The sequence below is a fragment of the Copadichromis virginalis genome, linkage group LG7 (assembly GCF_057382275.1).
Source record: "Copadichromis virginalis isolate Kocher_CV1m ecotype Utaka linkage group LG7, C_Virginalis_male_GT1.1, whole genome shotgun sequence".
Classification (NCBI taxonomy): Eukaryota; Metazoa; Chordata; class Actinopteri; order Cichliformes; family Cichlidae; genus Copadichromis; species Copadichromis virginalis.
In genome coordinates this window covers 16165961-16185397 of record NC_140624.1, presented here as the reverse complement: position 1 = coordinate 16185397, position 19437 = coordinate 16165961, and the positions used below count along the sequence as shown (strand labels likewise).

Here is a 19437-nt window from a genome sequence, read left to right as displayed (position 1 = left end):
TATTTCCTGTAAAAAGTCAGACTGATCCAAGTTCTTCGACTGTTCACATTTTATTGATATACAATCCTTTCTTTGTTGCCGTTGATGAGAAAATAGTGTTAAGTACACAAAGTTGTCATTACAGCAGAACAAAAGGGAACCACCATAAAAGTTTTATTCACTGCCCCCTAGTGGCCAAAGACGAACTAAACTCATTTTATTCACATTCAGCAACGCTGGCTGATGACGTTTCCAAGCCAGACTTGTCTCAACAGATGTGACATAACACATGCAGTCAGAGGAATGTTAGCGAAAGGACAAAATACTTAAGTATGAAAGTAACTTTGGGCAAATCGGTACATGAAGTCTGTGCAGATTAATTTACACAAAAGAAACAATTACAATGACTTTCAAAAAAAAAAAAAAAAATCCTCAGATGGTGTGGACTGCTTAAATTTAGCCTTTCTTACACCAATTTCAAAGAATACACAATCCAACTCCAAATAAGGGCACGTTAGAGAACAGCTATGCAGATCCGACACAGATTGGTAACCTCAACGTAATACACTTCTGGACACATTTCACAGCAAATGGTTACATTCATTGCTTGAAAGATCTGAGTAGACATGCCTCCAATCAAGGCATCAAAGGGAAGAAAAAAAAAGCAGCTGCACGTGAACTTCACAGTTTGTGATTTAGTGTATTGTTAAATATCAGCTTAATGTCCTGAAATAAAAGCGTGAACACAAGAATCAAGAATATTTTGTGATTTCCACGATTGCCCAATCCTGCAGTTCTTTTTTTTTTTTTTAAGCCAATTTTATTGGTTCCTAGAAAGTATTCAAGTGTGGGACGCTGCATCAGCACAAATGAATTGAAATACATTTGAATCCCACCACACAGAAAGTAACATTTGGTAAAAAAAAAAAAAGATCACTCCAACCTTTTTGGTCGGACTTATTTTTAGCCAAAGTGTCACTTATAATTGTGCCACTTCGGGCTCCGCTTTGACAGACTTCTATTAACTTCTGCATATGAAACATGCAATACTGCAAAAACTTGCCGAAGTTGTGCAATTGCTTTGACCTCATCAAGTCTGCACCAGTTTTGATTGTGTAAAGCAAAGTTGGCTTTTGAATCCAATCTGTACTACCAAGCTAAACAGGCAACAGCAACCCAACATCGCCAAGAATTAGCAGACTTGATAGTTCACTGTGAGAGAATATGGTATCAGTACTTAGTCTGCAGTCTACTGAATATTTTCTCCATAATACAGTAATGGCTGAAAGACAACAGACGCTGTATGAAAAATATATTTAACAAATCTAAACTCTAGTTGGCATTCGATGAAGCAATAAAGATTTTACATGAGTTGTACAAATAGAACTTTGGGCCTTTCAAACAACAGTAAAGCCCTTCATCCCATAACTGTACCAAAGTTTAATAAACTTATTTCCCCTTAAATTATCATGAAAAGGTACGACTGCATCTATTTTACATGCCATGTCTTGTTTCCAGAGCCCTTATCATCACAATATAATTTGCAGAAGAGACAAAAAAGCTGTTGTAATCTGCTGCTCTTGTATTTGAACACCTTGTTATTTAGGACAAATATTACAAGCTTAATTCCCAACAAAGCATTACATAACAGTGACAGAATGTGGCAAAGTACTGCAGGCAGCAATGGAAAGACCAGCGTAAGCTTAACTGTAAGCCGTCAGATCCCAATACGTGTGAAAATTGTTCATGCGTGTAAACCGAGATGAATCTGCGTCTAATCACTGGAGTGCTTTGAAAGAAAGTTAGATTGCCATGACTTTCAGAACTCTCCTGTTTTAAATCAGTGATTGTCCTACTCACTTTAAATCTGAACATTAAAGCCCCTTACAGCCATTAAGCTGTCAGCATCTTAATGTGTCAACTTCATGTCTGAACAAGCACACAGTCACACACTCATAAAAGTCCCTGCAGCAATCTAAAACAGACTAACATTTACATATCATACTTTCAACATGGCGCAAGTCTGAATGTATGCAGTCATTATAACAGACAAGTGTGAAGAGGATTATGACTGCACGTCTCCTGCCTTTTGAGAGCTCACAAAAGATAGCCCTAAACAGCAAAAACATGATGTAACATTTTATGCCACTGCATGTATTGTACAATAAGATGAAGCCTATAGTACACTTTTAGATTTTCACAATCCAGAACCAGGAGCTCTGAGTATGTGTGAGGGCTAAAGCAGACGATCTTCTCTGCAGCACATACACAAAGACAACTAGATGCTGTGTTCTTCATGACTACAGCACGGAGAACTAAATGTGGTTAGACTTTGTTTGACACAACGCTGACAATGATCTTTGCCACAAGTGCTGTGCACATATTGCAGATATGGTGTGCACGACACCATATTTATGTTTGAACTGACAGCAAGAGAAACTTTAACATAAAAAGTTGAAGAAACCAGCACTGTTCTCCTGTATTCCCTCTTTGAAACGGCTCTAATGTTGCATTCTTTGACACTTTGGTTATCATTATGAATTAACAAGACTTATTAGCAATCTTATTAAACTGCTTGCTATACCCTCCAAAAGTCTGTATTTTCAGAAATGCTTACTTTTCCCCCCCCTATCTCTATCTATATGCACTTAATCCTACTACGCTACTGTAAGATGCATCACCACTGGTCCTTCAGTATGAGGAAAAAGATCTGTTTGCACACGCCGAGTTAGAAATTTCACAGATAAACTGGAAAAACAGATCTAACTCTGGAATATAAGGCGCCAAAACCCAAACGGTCATGGAAGGTAAAAGATTTAATCTGTCAACATGACGTGAGATGTCGACCATCTGACCCGTTATGCCGAGTGCAAGGGGATGACAAATTTGCAGCCAAAGGGAGAATGGTATTTGATTCCCACTTCCTGGAACACCTGGCGAGGAATTCCTATGTCACACAGGTAGACCCTGCCAGCCCCTTCAGCTAAGGGGAGTGGAAGGCAAAGTGAGAGGGACCATTTGGCTTCAACTGCCTGCCCCTGGCCGCTAGCAGGGGGATCTAAGCTTAGCACTGGTGCTCTGTTCTGATTCGCCCAGTCTGCAGCCGCCCAGTACCAAGGCTGATCCATCAGGAATGTGTTCTCATGACAGTCCAGACAGTTAATGATTAGATCCACAGGGGTGTCAGGGAGGTCTGTGGAGCCACAGAGAAAAAATAAGAATGTCAAGGTATTTAGCAACGCTTTTGTTTTTAATGAAGCCAACAGTATTTGGAGGGGGAGAGATCAATAAAGCCACAAAACAAACCTACCTTTGATACTGGACACCTGTTTGCCACCAGTTTTGTTGAAGAGGGTGACCTCGCTGGTCACGGCGTCATGCATTTTGACAAAGTTTGGCAGAAACAGGACGACCTCCACTTCGTGATTGGCCAGGTGGCGACCGCAGCTGATGCCCTGAGCTCCCTGAACATGAGGGCCACACAGCAGTGCCACCGTGGGATGCTGGTGCAAATTCTTCGGGGTGAATCTGGAAGAAGCAGGAATAGCAAAGATTTTATTTAGTACTTTAGAAGAACAAAATGACTAGGTTAATTAGTGTTGATGCGACAAATATGAAATAAATAGAAACAAGAGAGAAACTTAGGAAAAAATAAGTACTCTGAGAGCACAAACCTCCACCAAAGCAGCTCACTCTCTGGGGAGTATTTACTTTCTAGGGAATAGTATTGCATTTTGTATATATTCATTTTGGGGTTTTTACAGTTGTTTTCACTGCACTAAAAACTTCTTAAAGTATATTTAAAAAGAACAAAGTGAAACTGAAACCCATTTTAACTATAATGTGATATTTAGAATCCCCATATATTAGTATCATTTCCTAAATGTTGCCAGTTCAACAAAAGGCACATTTTAGATAATTGCTTACCTGTTTGGCCCCCCTAGTAATGTAAGTGCCATCTGACTGGCACACACTCCAGTCATTTCCAGTCTCCTCTCCAGTGACAGACCATGGCGCTCAGCAACAGACAACAGACGCTTGTGCAGTTCGTAGGTTATACTTGGTACAACAAGTCCAGAGTCTGTGGAAAGTAAAGCAAACATCAATTAAGGCTTAAATTGATTTACCTGCATCTCCACTTCATTCATTCCAATATAAAACACTTGCCGGTGCAGTATTCTTTGGCCCCAGGCTGCGGTACAGTAATCTGTCTGTACACAACAGGTTTGGCCTCCAGGATGTTCTCATCATGCCGGTACCGAGTAGGAGTCTGCTCCTGAGGTGTGCCGCGTGACCTCACACCATTACGACGCTCCGATATGTCAATCTCTGAGAAAACTGCTGCTTTGTCAAAAAGAGCCAGGTTTCCTTCAAAATCAAAGTCTGTGTCCAGGAAATCATCCACGCCGTCGCCAAAACACTCATCATCTCTCTGCTTCATCTGGCCATTCTTCACCCCATTCTTCTTCGGCGTCACTTGATTTACCCCTCGATTACTGGCTGACCCTGAGGGGATGATAAATATATAGTTAACCACTTTGCCACAGATTTTTAGTGAATTTAACAGCATTGCACTTACAGGAGTTATGTCTTCGACGGAATCCTTTAGGCTGGCCAGGTATGTCCAGATGACGCTCTCCATAACTTTTAGAGCAGTGCTGTGGAGAGTTCAGTTTCTCCACAGATCTAGGGTCACCCTTTGGGACTGCAACCGGTGCGCTGGTTACCTTTGCAGGTGCAGCAGAGGTAGTCCGACTATTGTCATTTCTAAAATCTAAAATCTTTAGGTCTTTTATGTCAATGGCACTGGGAAAAAAAATATGAGTCAGAATTACGTTAAATAACAAAACCGATGAGCTAAAAAGTTGACAATGAGCTAACATTTAGTAGCACAGACTTACCTGAATGTGACCTCTGGCACGGGACACTTGACTCCATTGTGGAAAGGCTGTCTTAAGGAGATGGTTTGGCTGGACTGGTCCACAGATGATACTTCTCCCTGGTAGACTCCCAGCGTTGGTCCACAGTTAATTGACACCAAACTACCCAACCAATCCGCGGCCATTTCTGCAGCACGTGTTATTAAGAAAGAAAATATTAATTGTGTAGCATTATTGTCAGAGAAGATTTCTAGAGACAGGAATCATCCTGTTAGCTAACTTTGTGACCAGGACATCAGAAATACTAGTCGTTCGGTTTTACTAGAGAGTCGTGACTAGCTTAGCCACGGCCTGCTATCAACCTTAGCTAAGTTTATATGAAGGTAATATCGCCTTGAAAAAAAAATTGTTTACCTTTTTGGAGTTACGGTGATGAAGAGCCTCCTGAACAATACAACTCAATAAACTGCGATATTAAGTGCTCATAAGAAAACTGTTTCTTCTTCAACTATTAGCTTCTTAGCTTTTTGAATGGAGCAAGCTTTCACGGTTTATACCACTTCCTGTTTCCGGAAGAAGTACGTTTTCGAAATAAGAGCCGAAGCTTAACAATTTTTTGCCAGACAGCTGGAAATCTGTGGTGAAGCTTGTTTTGCCCCCCCCCCACACACACACACACACACACACACAAACACAAACACACAAACACAAAAAGTCAGGCAGAGCTAAATAGAAATTTCAACTCATTATCTCAAAATCTCTGGTTAGTATCTCAACATGTTGACATACTTAGTATCTCGAAATTTCCAGTTATTTCATATAACTATAGCGATACGTAACAGCGTAGCTTTGACTTACAGTTGGCAAAAACAAATTTCCTTTAGTGGGTACATCTTATGGATATTATGGAAACTTGTTTCAGGCACTGAAAAAAATAGAAAAATGTCTTCTATACGTCCAAATTTCAGTTTAGTCTCATTAACTAAACTTGAAATTTCGCCTATGGTATCTAAAAATTCAGACTTTCTCAGAAATGACTTCAACAGAAGTCAAAAATTTGAGATACACAATTGTAATAAATAAGTCGACATTTGACTTTTTTTTTTTCTTAGTGGCAGAAACAAAGCTTCCACATAAACCTCAGTATAACCTCACTTCTAGATTTTCAGTTGAAACAAATATTTTAAAACAAGCAAACAAAGACGTATATACATTTTTATCCATTTGTGTATTTTGTTCCCATAATTGTTGTGGTATTGATAGAAGAACTGCAATTTTAAAAATGTGTAACTGAGAAAATGAAGGTCATAATTTTAAACAAACATGTACCGAGTACTTCTTTGTACAAAATACAGATGTCATGATGTCTGACTTCTCATGAGTCAGAAATGGTGTGATTAGTGTCTCAGCTGGTGTGATCCCATCTCAGCATGGGTTCTAGTACCTACTTGCAAATGGCAAACCACTAATTCAAATAGATTTGGTTAGTAGAATATTGAGTCATTAAATATTTGTTGCTGGTGGAAAAATTTTCATTAACAGAGCAGTGCTTCTGAATAATGGTCTGACTTGCTAACGCAGAGAAACAAATTTGGATTTTGCCACTTGTGTGCAATATTTCACACTGATTTATAGAACTGCCCAAAGATTATCCATCATGTTGCTCCCTGAAGTTTAAATACAGAAAGAAAGAAAAAAAAACAATCATATCAAGCATTGTTTTCTCTTTTTGTGCTTAGAGCGATCACAGTCAATCATTTACTGTTACGCATAATTAATCAAGGACAAGCTGGTCGTTTGGGAGATGCTCCTGACAACTCGTGTCAACAAACAAGTAAGTCAGCAGGCAAAGTGAGCTCATGCAGAGGCTATCCCAGGAGTGTTATCCGTGACACACTCACCCAACAGAGTCCTGTGTGCAGAGGCTGTCATGGATACACGCGCTAAAGGGCTATATGCTGAAAAAGGTGTTATCAAAGCTGCGTGATACTCCATGAGATGAAATGAGCATCCTCAGTGCACAAGAGAGGGTTTCTTCATCAAGGTAAGAGAAAGTGTCATTTAGTGCACTGCAGAAGTCAGTTTAAATTTCACCATGCACATCTGTTCTTATCTCTCATGATACAGTTGATGACATGGTATACATGCATTTAGATATGGAGACTGGTGTGAAAAACACATGAAGAACAACGACCACTGAATTATCTAAATTTCATAAACACGCCGTAACAACCCCAAAGTGTTAAAACCAGATGATGATCATGAAGTAAGCAATTCAAATATCAAGACACATGATCTATGAATAGCCACAACACGTTGAGCTGTCATCTTTGTGTGAAAATCTGTCTTTGACACGTGGGCAGACGTGTGGAGTGTAACATCTCCCAAACAGAGAGGAGCATTAACTTGGATAGGAAGACGCTACAGGATGTTTAGGGGTTCAAGCCCATTTTCTTCTGCAGACCTGGATATGTGGGACACCAAATCTCGCTTTACAGGCCAGGCAAGATCAAGATATCATTTTATATTTCTGAACTTGAATAATCAGAAGGTAATTATTTAAAAGAAAATGCTTCCCGCTCCTCTTTTTAGACATCAGCATGGTGTGGTGTGGCATCTGTATCAGGATCAGGCTTTCTGTCCAAAGTCAGCACAAGGTTGGGGGAATATTATATAGAGACATGAGTTTTCAGTGAGGTTGGTATATGGCTAATTTATGTGTTTCTGAACATCGAGCAGTGCTGGTGGCTCCAGGCAAAATGACCCAGGTCTAAGGAGGTGGCGATCATTGTCCCATCTGGGGCCTGAGAGTCCCACACGATCATTAGGGGCTGAGTTAAGGGCTGCCCGGGATGGAAGTAGCTTCAGACAAACAGAAGTGGTGCACTGGCTGCAGGAGGCTCACGAGCGACTTGAGTCTCAACTGGACTGGCTGAAGACCAGAGACATGCTGAGCTACAACGCAACTATTGCACAGCTGCCTGGCAGGGCAAGTTGATTGAAATGTCTAAGACCAAATGCCTTATTTGTTTTGAGTGTGTTGATTTTTTCATTCTCTTTAGCTGTTTTGGATTGATTGCTACTCTGGATACGTATTTGGTTTGTCTTGCACACAGCATCCTCTCACCACGTAATAATGTGTCCCATAGCAGCTACCACAAATGATGAAGGGCCTCGAGGATGAGAAGAAGGCTGCTGTATCAGCTGAAAATGAAAAAAGCAGACAGTGCAGAGAACTCTGTGAAAAGTAAGTCCAGGAAAAAAATATTTAATAATTTAAGAAAAAATTCTCACATGATATTTGCTTACAAGGGTCTTAAATCTGGAGAAGGATTTGTTACATATGAGGTCTGCTCTGGACAGAGGAAGCATCGATCAATCAACCGAGAGAGCTCCGGGCTCGCTCAACAGAACATTACCAGTGAGTCAAGAAGGTCTTAACAGACAGATGTTGAAGTCATTGGATTATTATAAAAGATTCACGCTAAACAAGGTGTGACTCCTTGTTCACCTTTGCTAAATGACACTTTTTCTAAAAAATGGTTTTAATCCAGGAGAAGCAGAAAGTTGACACAGAGATGCTGGAGTTGAGAGAGGCTCTGAAAGAGGCTGAGACTAAGGCAAAGATACTAGAAGAAGAGCGTAACAAGGCACTCCAACAGCTTCAAGCGTCTATTGAGGTGAATTTAAAAATATTACAATTTAACACAATGCTACAATCAAATGTCATATATTGTATTGCTCCGTTTTGTTTCACCAAATGATATCTGACTGTGTGGAACTTTTGGGGTTTTTTCTTGGGGTTTGATTCCAAGGGATCCTTTGGGTCTTGTGGATTGTGGGGTCCATCCTCTGTTGGATGGGCTTGTTTCAGTGGGTACTGGGGAAGATTGGAAGCCAGGCAGGGTGTGGTTGGAGCAATGGGTTCAGGGTGTGGTATCAGGGGAGACTGACCAAAATTCTGCATCCCCTAATTGAGCAGGATGCCGGAACAGAGTGAGCTGTGCTGCACTGCAACAAGGTATCTGGAAAGCTGCACAATCAGAAAAAGTTCACTTGTCTGGCCACACTGTGTGCATTGGGCCCTTTTCTGTTACATCAAGTGAACATGGACTTGTTCTGACTTGTTTTTGTGGTGTGGCACTCACACTGTCCTGTCGGAGGAGTTCGCTGCTGATGGGGAGTGCTGTAAAGGAGGTTCTTTGTGTGCACCGTCATATTTAGATGAGTGTTTTGTGTGAAAATACCTTCCCTAAGAATCATCAGCGGTTGATGGTTTCGTGTTATCGCAGATAGTTTTGTATAAGTGACATGAAAGTGTGTTGTGTGTCATGCATCAGTGGTGTTGCTATTTTCATCTCTTCAGTGTGCGCTCTGTTTCTGTGCACACCCAGATGCAGAGGACGCTGTTGAGTCAAATAGAGGAGACGCACAAGAAGCTCAGCCACACTGCACAGGATCATTCTGAACTGCAGAAAGAGCTGAGCGAAGCCAACAACAAGATCAGCCAAGCATGCCTGGTCAGTTTGCCAGAATTCAGTATTTCATTGCACATCCACACTCATAAGCCTGATAAAGCTGACAATAAACAAAATTTGTTTTGACCAGTTAACATTGTATAGTTTGTGCTCCGGAGAAAAGAGATGTGATCCATTTTAAATGACAAATGTTTCATGATGTTAGCAAATTGTTTTTTTTTTTAAACTTCCTTCAATGCGCAATCAAAGTCCCATAAGTCCAGTTTTTACAACACACATGATCAAAATTAATTTAAAACATTATCTTCCTAATTTTGCTCAGGAAAAAGCCATCTTATCAACTCAAGTGTTGAAGTTGGAGGACAATATAAAAGAAATAAAGTCCAAACTGACTGAGGCTCTGTGTGACAAAGATCACCTGATACAGGTATTGTTTTTAACTGTGATGTGAGTGTAATCCACAGCATAGATCAAAGCACTGTGATTTATAACTACATCTTGGTTTTCGGGTGCGTTACAGGAGAAGACAAATCTTCTCCACAGGGTTCAAGTCCTGGAGATGCAGACTCACAACAAACAGCAGCAGAAAGATGTTGTGGTGAAGGAAGACTCAAAGGCCCTCAGAGAGGTTGTAAAAGCTTTTGAGGAGCTATTCTTTCAATAAGTTTTAGTTGGGAGGAGGGTTCTTAATTGAAGAATTGCCTTCCTGTAATTGCACCAGGAAAATGAAAAAATAAGAGGAGAGCTTGAAATGATCAAGAAGAGGCTGGAGATATCACACCACGAGCTACAGGAGCTGACAGATGAGAAAATCATAAACACCAAACAGGTCACCGATCTGGAGGTGCAGTGCTCTCAGCTGATCAGAGAAAAAGAGGAACTGCAGAGTGAAATTAAAGGCAGACGAGAAGAAATGCAGGAAAAGTGCTGTGAGCACAGGTGAGATGGAGATCACACATATTATTTAATATGAGAAGATGCTTCTTTATTCGTTATTGACTATGCAGCGCAGTACAATTCTCTTTACATAAACGTCAAACTATTTCTTCAGGGAATCTGTGGAAGTCTTGGAACTAGAAAACCAGAAACTGAGGAATCAGTGTCTGCGTTTGGAGGGTGAGGTGTTTGAGAAGGAAAAGCGGGAGGAAGAGTATCGCAAACAAGATGTGGTAAAGGTCCAGACCATCGAGGAACTGAAGGCTGTGGCCTCACATTGGACAGAGAAATGGCAAAAAGTGGCTTTGACCCTGCAGTCTACACAAGAGGAGTTAGAGGAGTTAAAGAAGAACTCAAGAAATAAAGTAAGAACATCCTTTTACCATGCTCTTAAAGACATCAAGTATATCTCATATACTGCTTCTCCCAAATAATCATTTTCAGACACTACTACTGTACTAAAGTCTTTTCCCAGTGTATGAGACCTTGATATTTTCCATAGGCACTTGGATAAGTTCCTGGACCATGACTAACTTCCAGGCTAACATGTCATGTCTCACAATCACACATGTCTGGAATAAGTGCAAAGAAAGTTTTCCTCTTGGGCAGATGAATGTAAACACCGCCTTCTGATGTCAGAACACACTTAATTCTGTGCAGTGGAAGATCCAAGTGAAGTATAAGTAAACAAAATGATTTTGTTTACTTATACGTCACACTATTTTTGTGAAGGGAGATCATTTTTAATAAGTGCATTTATCCAAGTGTTTATAATAAAATACTGCTAAGGCTAAAAAAGGACTTGCCATGTATAACAAACATCAAACATTTTGATAATATTTTTCCAGTTAGAGAAAAAAGATCTAAATCCGAAGCAGCACAAAGAGGGCAGTGTGCCTCTGAATAGAAACCTGTAGCTGTAGATGATATAACTGAACACCTGTAACATTCAGGGAGGATGTGACTCGCTGCTCAGGGATGAGCTTGAAAAGCTGGAGCTGGAAAGGAGCGGGAGCCAGGCACGTCTTCATAGAGATAAGGACGAAGGTAAAGGTGAGCTCACTTCTGAATAATCTGTGTCAAGTGAAAATATTCCAGACAAGAATACAGATCAGGTATTTTGCAGTTATCCAGTATTAAATAATTCTCTGACACAAGGGGGCGTTGTATTTGCAGGTGAAGGGGGCCAGATTCCAGACAAAGGGACAGAGACATGGTAAGTAGATTTTGATGAGATTTTCATTTTCAAAACACAATGTCAGGAAAGTGCTTGAAATGAAATTTTGTGAGCTTCATCATAACTGTTTTTTTTTTCCAGCTTATCAGAATCCTCTTTGTTATGGGACTCTGAGAGCCACCCAAACAAATTCCTTCAGGTAACAAAATATTCCTGCCTCACTTATGTGCATTTTTGACACCTTAATGGAAGGTGAGGGGAACTGTGACGAGAAGATGATGTTGTCTTTCGTAATTTACGTACAGGTCAGCATCCAAAGCAGTGAGGTTCAAAGGCTGAAGCAAAAACTTGCAGACAAAGAGAATGAACTGAGCGAAAAGTACGCTTTCTTACTTCTTAAACTTATGTGTGACGTATTGTTGTAGACTCTGAAAATGACTGTGTAACAGATGAGTATGTGCACTGTCTTAGAGAACATGCTTTAAAGACTCTAGAAAGGCTGAGAGAGATGGAAAAAAATGAGGCTAAAATCAAGATTTCTGCCCTGGAGCTCAAGGTAGTGTCACTACAACCTGATCATACTATAAATCAACACATTTAACCACTCATAACCCGAAGGGTATGTTCTTATCTCCTCCCCTTAGCTCATGAAAAAGCTTCCTGAAGATGGCCAAGATCAGGGAAGCATTCTAACAGACATCTTCATTCGTGACTCAGAGGGTATGAGCCGGCCTGCCAGGATTCAATGCACTGATTTACCTTGCTGAGTTCTGAAACGACTTCCTGATGTTTTCAGAGATTCCAGGGAAGGTGAACCAAATCCTCCCAAGCTCGAAGCTTCAAACCCAGAGGCAGTTTTATGAGGTCAAGTCCATAAATGGAATGTACTATAAGCCACCTGTCTTTGTAAATGTAACAAATGAGGCAAATCTTGCCCACAGGTTGAAGATGGGAAACCTTCTGTCCAAGGCCAAAGGGGCAAAACAGTCTGTCCGCTTAATGTAGACACAGAGCAGCAAAGGAGACTGGTTACTGAGCAGGTAGTGTATGATTCTGGTCCTGATCCAAGTTAGCACTATGGCTCCAGAGTGGCAATGTTAATCAGTCTACTTATTAACCTTTCACTGAAATACAATCTTATTTATATGAATTGGTAGGGGAGCCGTAGGATTTTGCAGAGAATTTCAGGATAAAGCCTGCAACAAGTTTGGACTTGTGGTTGTCGGTGAAACATCCCAATAAATTTTAAATCAGATGCTAATATGATTACTATATCAAGTACTTAATTTAATAAACAACAACAGTATTACCTGCAGCTTCAGCTACATAATGATGGCCAGCAGGTTAAAACATTAAACAAAGTTATACAAAGTTTGTACATTCTAACTAGTGTTAGCATGTTAGCATGTTGATAGCGCTAGTCCCAGCATTCAGGGAGTTGCTAGTGTGGCCAGTTTTGTTTTACACCTGCAGTAGGTTACAACAAGCCTGAGTAACTGCTATTTTCTATTACATCTGTAGTTAAAGAGTTTATTTAAAGAACGAGAGGGAAAGGAGGCCCAGCAGGGTGACAGCAATGGAGCCTCTTCACCTCAAGACTGGACACCCACAGTTAAACTTGTTAGGGTAAGAAGCCTCAGCCATATAAAGCTGAAAAACACAATGATCCTGGCCAAAAAGTGTTTGTGACTTTCTCTCAGGCTGCAGTGGACAGGAGAAACTGGCAACAAGCCTCGGGTTTGATGCCAGTGTTCGAGGAGGATGAAGAGGAGATTAACGGCTGTCCAGCAGAGGAGGAGGAGGAGGAGGGAGAGGCAGGAGAGGAGACCCATGATGAAAGCCTCCTTGATCAGAAACAGCAGGTTATTAAACTTAATGTTCAGCTGCAGAAAGCATTACCAAGTTCAAAAATTTATAAAATCCAACTAAAAGAATAAAAAGAATATACAGTATATATATTGTAGGGATATATATCATCGGCAACTGATTCGACTTAATATCTTTAGTGGCATTATCGTGACACGCAGATTATACTGTGAAATTCTGAACCGCCCTCACTTTCATTACATATATACACGCATATGTGCAGAGAGCACTAATCCCAGCTTCTACTTTAATCAAAGAGCAGGGCTGTCGTTCTGACTGCATAGCTGCTTAAATGGTACGTGGAAAAAACATTTCTGCTATAATCTCAAATATGACTCCTTGCACTTGGTAAATAATCGGATATAAAGCAAAGGAGTTAACCATTCAGTAGAAACACAGTGAAGTCAACCATGAAAGGATAGGAATGAGTTACAGTGTTTTTCCATGTGAAGATCTTTGACCAACTTTTCTGAACATTTTTTAGAAAAAGGATTAAAATCATAAAATAGCGCATTAATATGGCCAATGCACACCTGCAAGAGGAAACATGAAGTCAGAGGTTTGAAACTGTTCCTCTCCTCATCAGATCTCAGCTATGACTGCAGAAATCAACAATCTGAAGGCAAAAAATGACAGTCTGCTGCAAGGTGAAGCTGTGCTAGGATCAGTGTAATGAGTAGTGTAGAAACGTGTCTGCATGGCTGTGTTGTGTTTCAAGTCTTAGGATGTACTCATCCCAAACAGGGACATGTCCACAAATGTCCATGAAGTTGTTTTTTTTTTTTTAAACAGGCACAAAAATGGTCATTGGTGGAGAAGTCTCTAGTTTAAATGAATTCACCTTCTGATTCTATGTTTGAGTTCTTTCTGTATTTCTAGTCTGTTTGTTGGATTTGAAGTTTGGAAATTTAAATTTTCTCCGTCTTTTCTTTTTGTCAAGCCTTAAGGTCAAAGAGGTCAATCTGGGACCGTAGCCCCCCCAAAAAGCTCTCAGATAAGTCTTCTCAGTGTTCAGATGAATATGGCCCAGAGTGGAAGAGGACACTTCCCCTTTATCCTGATGGAATATTCCTGGCTGAGCTTGTACACATCTGTAGCCCTGATGAAGAGGAGGGAGAGGTTAAATGACGTATTTGTGAAGACTCCAACCAGCTTTATTCCTGATGCTTCACAGAAAATGATTGTTCCATTCAAATATTTTATTGTATCGTTGTTACAGAAAATCATTAAGCGGAACAACAATAATTTTAGCATTTTTAGCTGATAAAATCCGGCAGAAAGATTTTTAGTGACAAGGACCAAATACATCTGTATTGTAAAGACTATAGTGTTCAGTTAAAACGTTTTGGGTATAGAAACCAAATGGATACAAGACTGCACAATTAAAAGGTTTATTCTGGGCTTTGCTTTACAGAAACGTACACTAAAAGCAACTTTCTACATTTTGCATAGAAGAATGTAGTGACTGATATGCTGAAATAAGGCCATGTTGAAAGAACTGATTTCTCAGAGTTTCACTGAACACAGGCATTTCATATACCTAAACAACAATTCAGTCAGACAACTCCAGGATACAGAGTTTGGCTGCAAGCTCATCACTCCTTTCAAACATCTGTCAGAGCCGATGAGTTAATAACACCTCCTTAAGTCCCCATTTTGACAGTGAGGTGGTGGAGGAACTGAAACAGCAGCAGTGCTGGGGGGCAGCTCCACTGGGATGCCATAGATGGAAATTTTTGAAGTCCAAGTAAGCTGCCAGATTAGGAGGGTGTGTATCATCTTGAGTGTAGACAGCACCTTGAGGTGAACTAGATCACAGGTTGACTCTATCCATACGCGCTTCATGTCTGACCGTTTTTGTTGCCCAAAGAGCTCAACAGTAAATCCGCTCCATTGGTCATCAAACAGCCTTATTCTATTGCGGTTTCAGGTTGAATAGTGTGCCATCGTGCCTGCTCCACATGCTGGCTGCACATGTCTCTCCAATGAGCACGTCCTGCATCTGCAACCTCTGCTCCAACGAAGACTCGGCCAACAACTCTGGCTTCTGAAAGGACTGCATTCTGCCACATTAGACAAGAGAGGGGATGCTGAATTGTGCTGCATTTATTATAACGGAAAAATAAAACTATTGCCGTGGTATATGATGATTAATGACCTGGTTTATTACAAATTCAAGCATGAGGGGCAGCTGACTGATGTCTCCTGGAGGCAGGTCAAACAGGAAAGAAGTGTTCCACACAGTACAGGACCCTGCTTTAGTCTCTCTGCTGCTCATCAAAACTCCCTCGTGGTGCAGATTGATCACCTGGTAGTCTATATGCATATACACAAACACAATGTGTCTAACTTTCGTTAAGTACTAGCAGATTTTTAGACGATTTAGATCTTAAATAAAGCATAGAGTGAAAGTGTTCAAAAAGAGTGAAATACATTTTTTAAATTTAGATGTTTAGCTGGAATTTACACTGTACTTGCACCACATTTAACTTTGCATATACAGTATATAAGGGTTATTCACTATACTGCCTCTTATTATTCACGAACAAGTACTTTCAGGTTCTGAGATAAAATAAATAGATTATCTGAGTCATGCTTATGTGACATATTGTGCAGGAAACTGATATCATGAAATCACTTGGATCTATATACAGGATGAGTTTGCATGCAATAGAAAAATAAAAAAATAATTCCTTGACAGACTAATGCATACAAAGATTAGACCTGACAGATCAGAGCACCAGTGGAGATTGGAATGTTTCCTGAGGATTGTGAATAGCGAAGGATTAAACCACAATGTCATTAAAAAAGGGATGATCTCCTGATGCATTCTGGTCCTGTAAGACATCATTTAATCCCTTAAACATTAAAAGCAAACATAGGGAATTACTTTACCTCTGCCCCTGAAAGAAAAAAGTTAGTTCTACCCATATATATATACATCTGTCTATCTATTATGCCCTTATAGCATTCTGAAATCACATACGCATTTTGTCGAGTTTAAGTGACACCAAACTCTGGTTTTACCTGCTGCCACTGATGTAGAAACAAGGCTGTCTAGATTATCAGCTCTGAGGACCGTGACTTTAACAGAGTGCGACAGTCTGATAATGAAGCAAAATGAAGATCTGTGGAGGACAGCTAAGCCCCTTACACATCAGTGCATCCTGAGAGGTCAGACTCTGCAATCAAAGGGCAAAAGTTCAAAGAGCAAAGAGGGCATTCCTAATTGGCAGGAATTGCAACTTGAACATTTAGCTCTGTCATACACAGCAATGAATAAATAAAACTACAGAAAAAAATCTGGAAATTTGTTTACATTTTCTTCCATCTTGTTATTGTTCCAGGATTTAAGTTCAGAGGTCTAAAATGTGTACCCGAAAGGTTCCTAATCAATCATTCAAGTTGCTTTTACCTCCAAGTACGGACATTTAAACCACTCACAGGTGTATAACCTTCGCTACCTTTTTTATTTTCTACTTGCTTCGATTGAGTTCTTTTGTTAAGTGAAGTGGCGTCTGTGGTGTCCAGTCTCTTCCTGCACACTCGGCTTCCAGTTCACCCAGAGAACTGCGTCTGGGGCTCGCTGGTTCTCGTGCATTCACAGCTACCTTCAGTACACACCTTTGGAGCTCCTCCACAGAGCTCACCTTAAAAATTAGCACCAGGCTGTGGGCTTCAGAGCTGGAGCTGCTCTGCACAGCGGCTTTCATAGGAAAGGGGCAGAGAGGTGGTAGGCTGCCCTGCACAGACACATCTTCCAGCCTGTGAGGCGTCCCACTGAGGCTGAGGACAGTGACTGTCAGGGTTTGCTGCCCTGGAGAGAAGGCCATAGTGAAGTGGAGGCAGGGTTTTGGTGATATTGGATGTTGGCAGCTTGCACTGGAGCCATAGCTTAGTGGGGCCAATGGGATAGGTTTTTCTTTTGTAGAAGGAGAGCCAGCACTGGGTCTGGTGAGTCTAGTGTGCTCATTATAAGATATGTCTTCCCCAGTTACAGTGCAGCGTCGCTGCAGGGCCTTGCGTGTTTTGGCCAGTAGTCCCAGTTTGGGAAAGGAAGGCAGCGAGCTATGACTCTGGTCTAATGGTTTATAAAGGGGTGATGAAAGCAGAGGTGTGCTGATGCGGCGCAGGGAAAAATAAGACTTTGGAGGCTCCTTTTGTTCACAGGAAGTTTGATTTGAAAATGCCAGAGAGCCAAATTCACCCTCTGAAGTAGCAGCGCTGCTAAAAGTGGACGGGTACTCCAGCACTTCTTCATCCAGCTCAGCAAACTGCTGCTTGGATGCTGATGCTGTTGCTCCTGCTGAGGGAGAAGGTGAGGTCTGAGCAAAGGACACAGGTTCAGCAGGAGCTGGTGCTGATGTCGCAGGAGCTTTGTCTTTCACTCGAGAAACTTTTCTTTTCCACAAGCACAGAAGGCATCCCAGGACCAAACACAGACAAAAGGTGATCAGCCCAACCAGAAGAAGAATCTGGAGATGAACTGTAGAAGCAACAAGGGATAATAAGGTCAGGTGGCAGAAGTAATTCATCTCAGTCAACTCTGGGATTACATAATGCAGTTAATGTAGTATTTTGGGCCATGTGCTGGAAGATATTAGCATATTACTAAATGACTGGTTCAAATTTTGTCAGAGCTTTCTTAAAATATACACATAAAAACTGAACAATATATTAATAAATATGCCATTCCTAATATGATTGGGTAGCCAAGTTTACAGCCCTTAATTTGTGGAGATATGCATCACTAAAGTAGGTTTCTAAATGAGTAAAAATGATGTAATTATCAAAGAGATTTAGCAACACAAAATGTACCAAAAACACAAACACTGGAAAGAAACATTTGATGTTATTCTAGCTTTGCTTTATCTATGAAAACAACAGAATCACATCCGTTATGGACCAGGGAGCTCTTTCATCAGCATGTATATGGTAATAGCATGTGGCGATGTGGTTATTGTTTTGGACTCGGATACCGTACCTTCTAACTGTTTGGTGAACAGGACCTGAACCAGAAGCCAGAAGAACAGAATGACCATGATGCCCTCGATCATGCCCTTGCAGCAGAAAAGCAGCACAGACTGCCACAGAGGCTGACCGGGGTACTCCTCATCATGATAAGGCATGGTGCCAGCAGTAGAGCCTACTAAGAAATCCACAAGCAGAAGCCCAAATGTCCAAGTAAAGAAGATCGTTTGCTCGACTGATGAAAACACATTTAGATTTTTAGTCCAAAACAAAGCCAAACAACGTTATTTTAGACTATCAAGTAAAGGAAAAAAAGGCACAAAAACATTTGCACTTGCCTTCATAAAAACATTACTGTAAATTTAAAAAAATTAATAACTGGTTTAATTTAAAGTTTCTTCTCTCCACCTGTAGATCTATTTCTCGGTTGGGAGTCAGAAAATCATCCTTCTGTCCAAACTCTCTGCATACCGTATATTCCAGCCTGCATCCCTGGATAGTGATAACCTCATTTGCAAAGTGACTTACACACTATTATTCCTGCCTGGTGGGCGGGGACCGTGGGCGGAGAGAGCCGTCATAATACCTCCGCAGCATCTTTCCTCTTCAGTGTTCCAGATGTAAATCCAGCATTTTCACTATAGCATAACTATCCTAACCAGTAAATCCTGTAACCCTCCCCCCAACACACACACACACACACCACCACCACCACCACCACGCTCCTTTGACCCATGAATTTGTTTTTTTTAATTATTTTTTATTTATTACTGTCATGATAGGTCTGCTACAGAGTTAAGCAAGTAAAGCTCACTCTGTAGGTTCTTTTCCATATTCACAACGTGATGTGTAGATTTTTACACATCACAGTAAGCTTAGAAGTTTTTTTTCTTTATGTCTCTATGACAGAAGCCAAACTGCAGGGACTGAAAAAAGTAATTAAATTTACACTTACATTTGTTTTTTCCCCCTCTTGCTACACAGTTCGGGTTCCAAGTTAAAGACATCAGAAACAGCTTGGCATACTGACAGATGTGCATCTTTGCTTGTTCACAACACCCCTGAACATGGATTAGTGTATGTGTGTCATGTGTAGGCGAGGAAATACTACCCCCATCTGGCCAATCGAGAACTTATTCTTGAATTTTTG

At 40.7% G+C, this 19437-nt stretch overlaps 3 protein-coding genes across 3 annotated transcripts; 1 reads left to right on the top strand and 2 right to left on the bottom strand.

Annotated features, from left to right (window-relative positions):
* Positions 1–42: 42 nt before the first annotated feature.
* Positions 43–5419, bottom strand: edc3 (enhancer of mRNA decapping 3 homolog (S. cerevisiae)). The gene is made up of 7 exons (XM_085462158.1): positions 5274–5419; positions 4881–5046; positions 4559–4785; positions 4147–4485; positions 3907–4060; positions 3290–3507; positions 43–3172 (listed from the first exon to the last, which is right to left on the bottom strand). The coding sequence occupies exons 2-7, from the start codon at positions 5042–5044 to the stop codon at positions 2838–2840; spliced, it is 1437 nt and encodes a 478-aa protein (XP_085318284.1). The 5' UTR covers positions 5045–5046; positions 5274–5419; the 3' UTR covers positions 43–2837.
* Positions 5420–7791: 2372 nt separating this feature from the next.
* On the top strand, positions 7792–14555 carry LOC146704785 (uncharacterized). Its single transcript, XM_085465144.1, has 21 exons — positions 7792–7848; positions 8012–8106; positions 8172–8280; positions 8414–8539; positions 9254–9379; positions 9660–9764; positions 9858–9965; positions 10059–10276; positions 10389–10638; positions 11227–11326; positions 11450–11489; positions 11592–11649; positions 11756–11829; positions 11922–12006; positions 12095–12170; positions 12247–12314; positions 12392–12490; positions 12972–13076; positions 13151–13312; positions 13903–13963; positions 14257–14555. The coding sequence occupies exons 1-21, from the start codon at positions 7807–7809 to the stop codon at positions 14442–14444; spliced, it is 2295 nt and encodes a 764-aa protein (XP_085321270.1). The 5' UTR covers positions 7792–7806; the 3' UTR covers positions 14445–14555.
* Positions 14556–16792: 2237 nt separating this feature from the next.
* Positions 16793–18445, bottom strand: syt18b (synaptotagmin XVIIIb). The gene is made up of 2 exons (XM_085465145.1): positions 18301–18445; positions 16793–17802 (listed from the first exon to the last, which is right to left on the bottom strand). The coding sequence occupies exons 1-2, from the start codon at positions 18443–18445 to the stop codon at positions 16793–16795; spliced, it is 1155 nt and encodes a 384-aa protein (XP_085321271.1).
* Between the last annotated feature and the right edge of the window lie 992 nt (positions 18446–19437).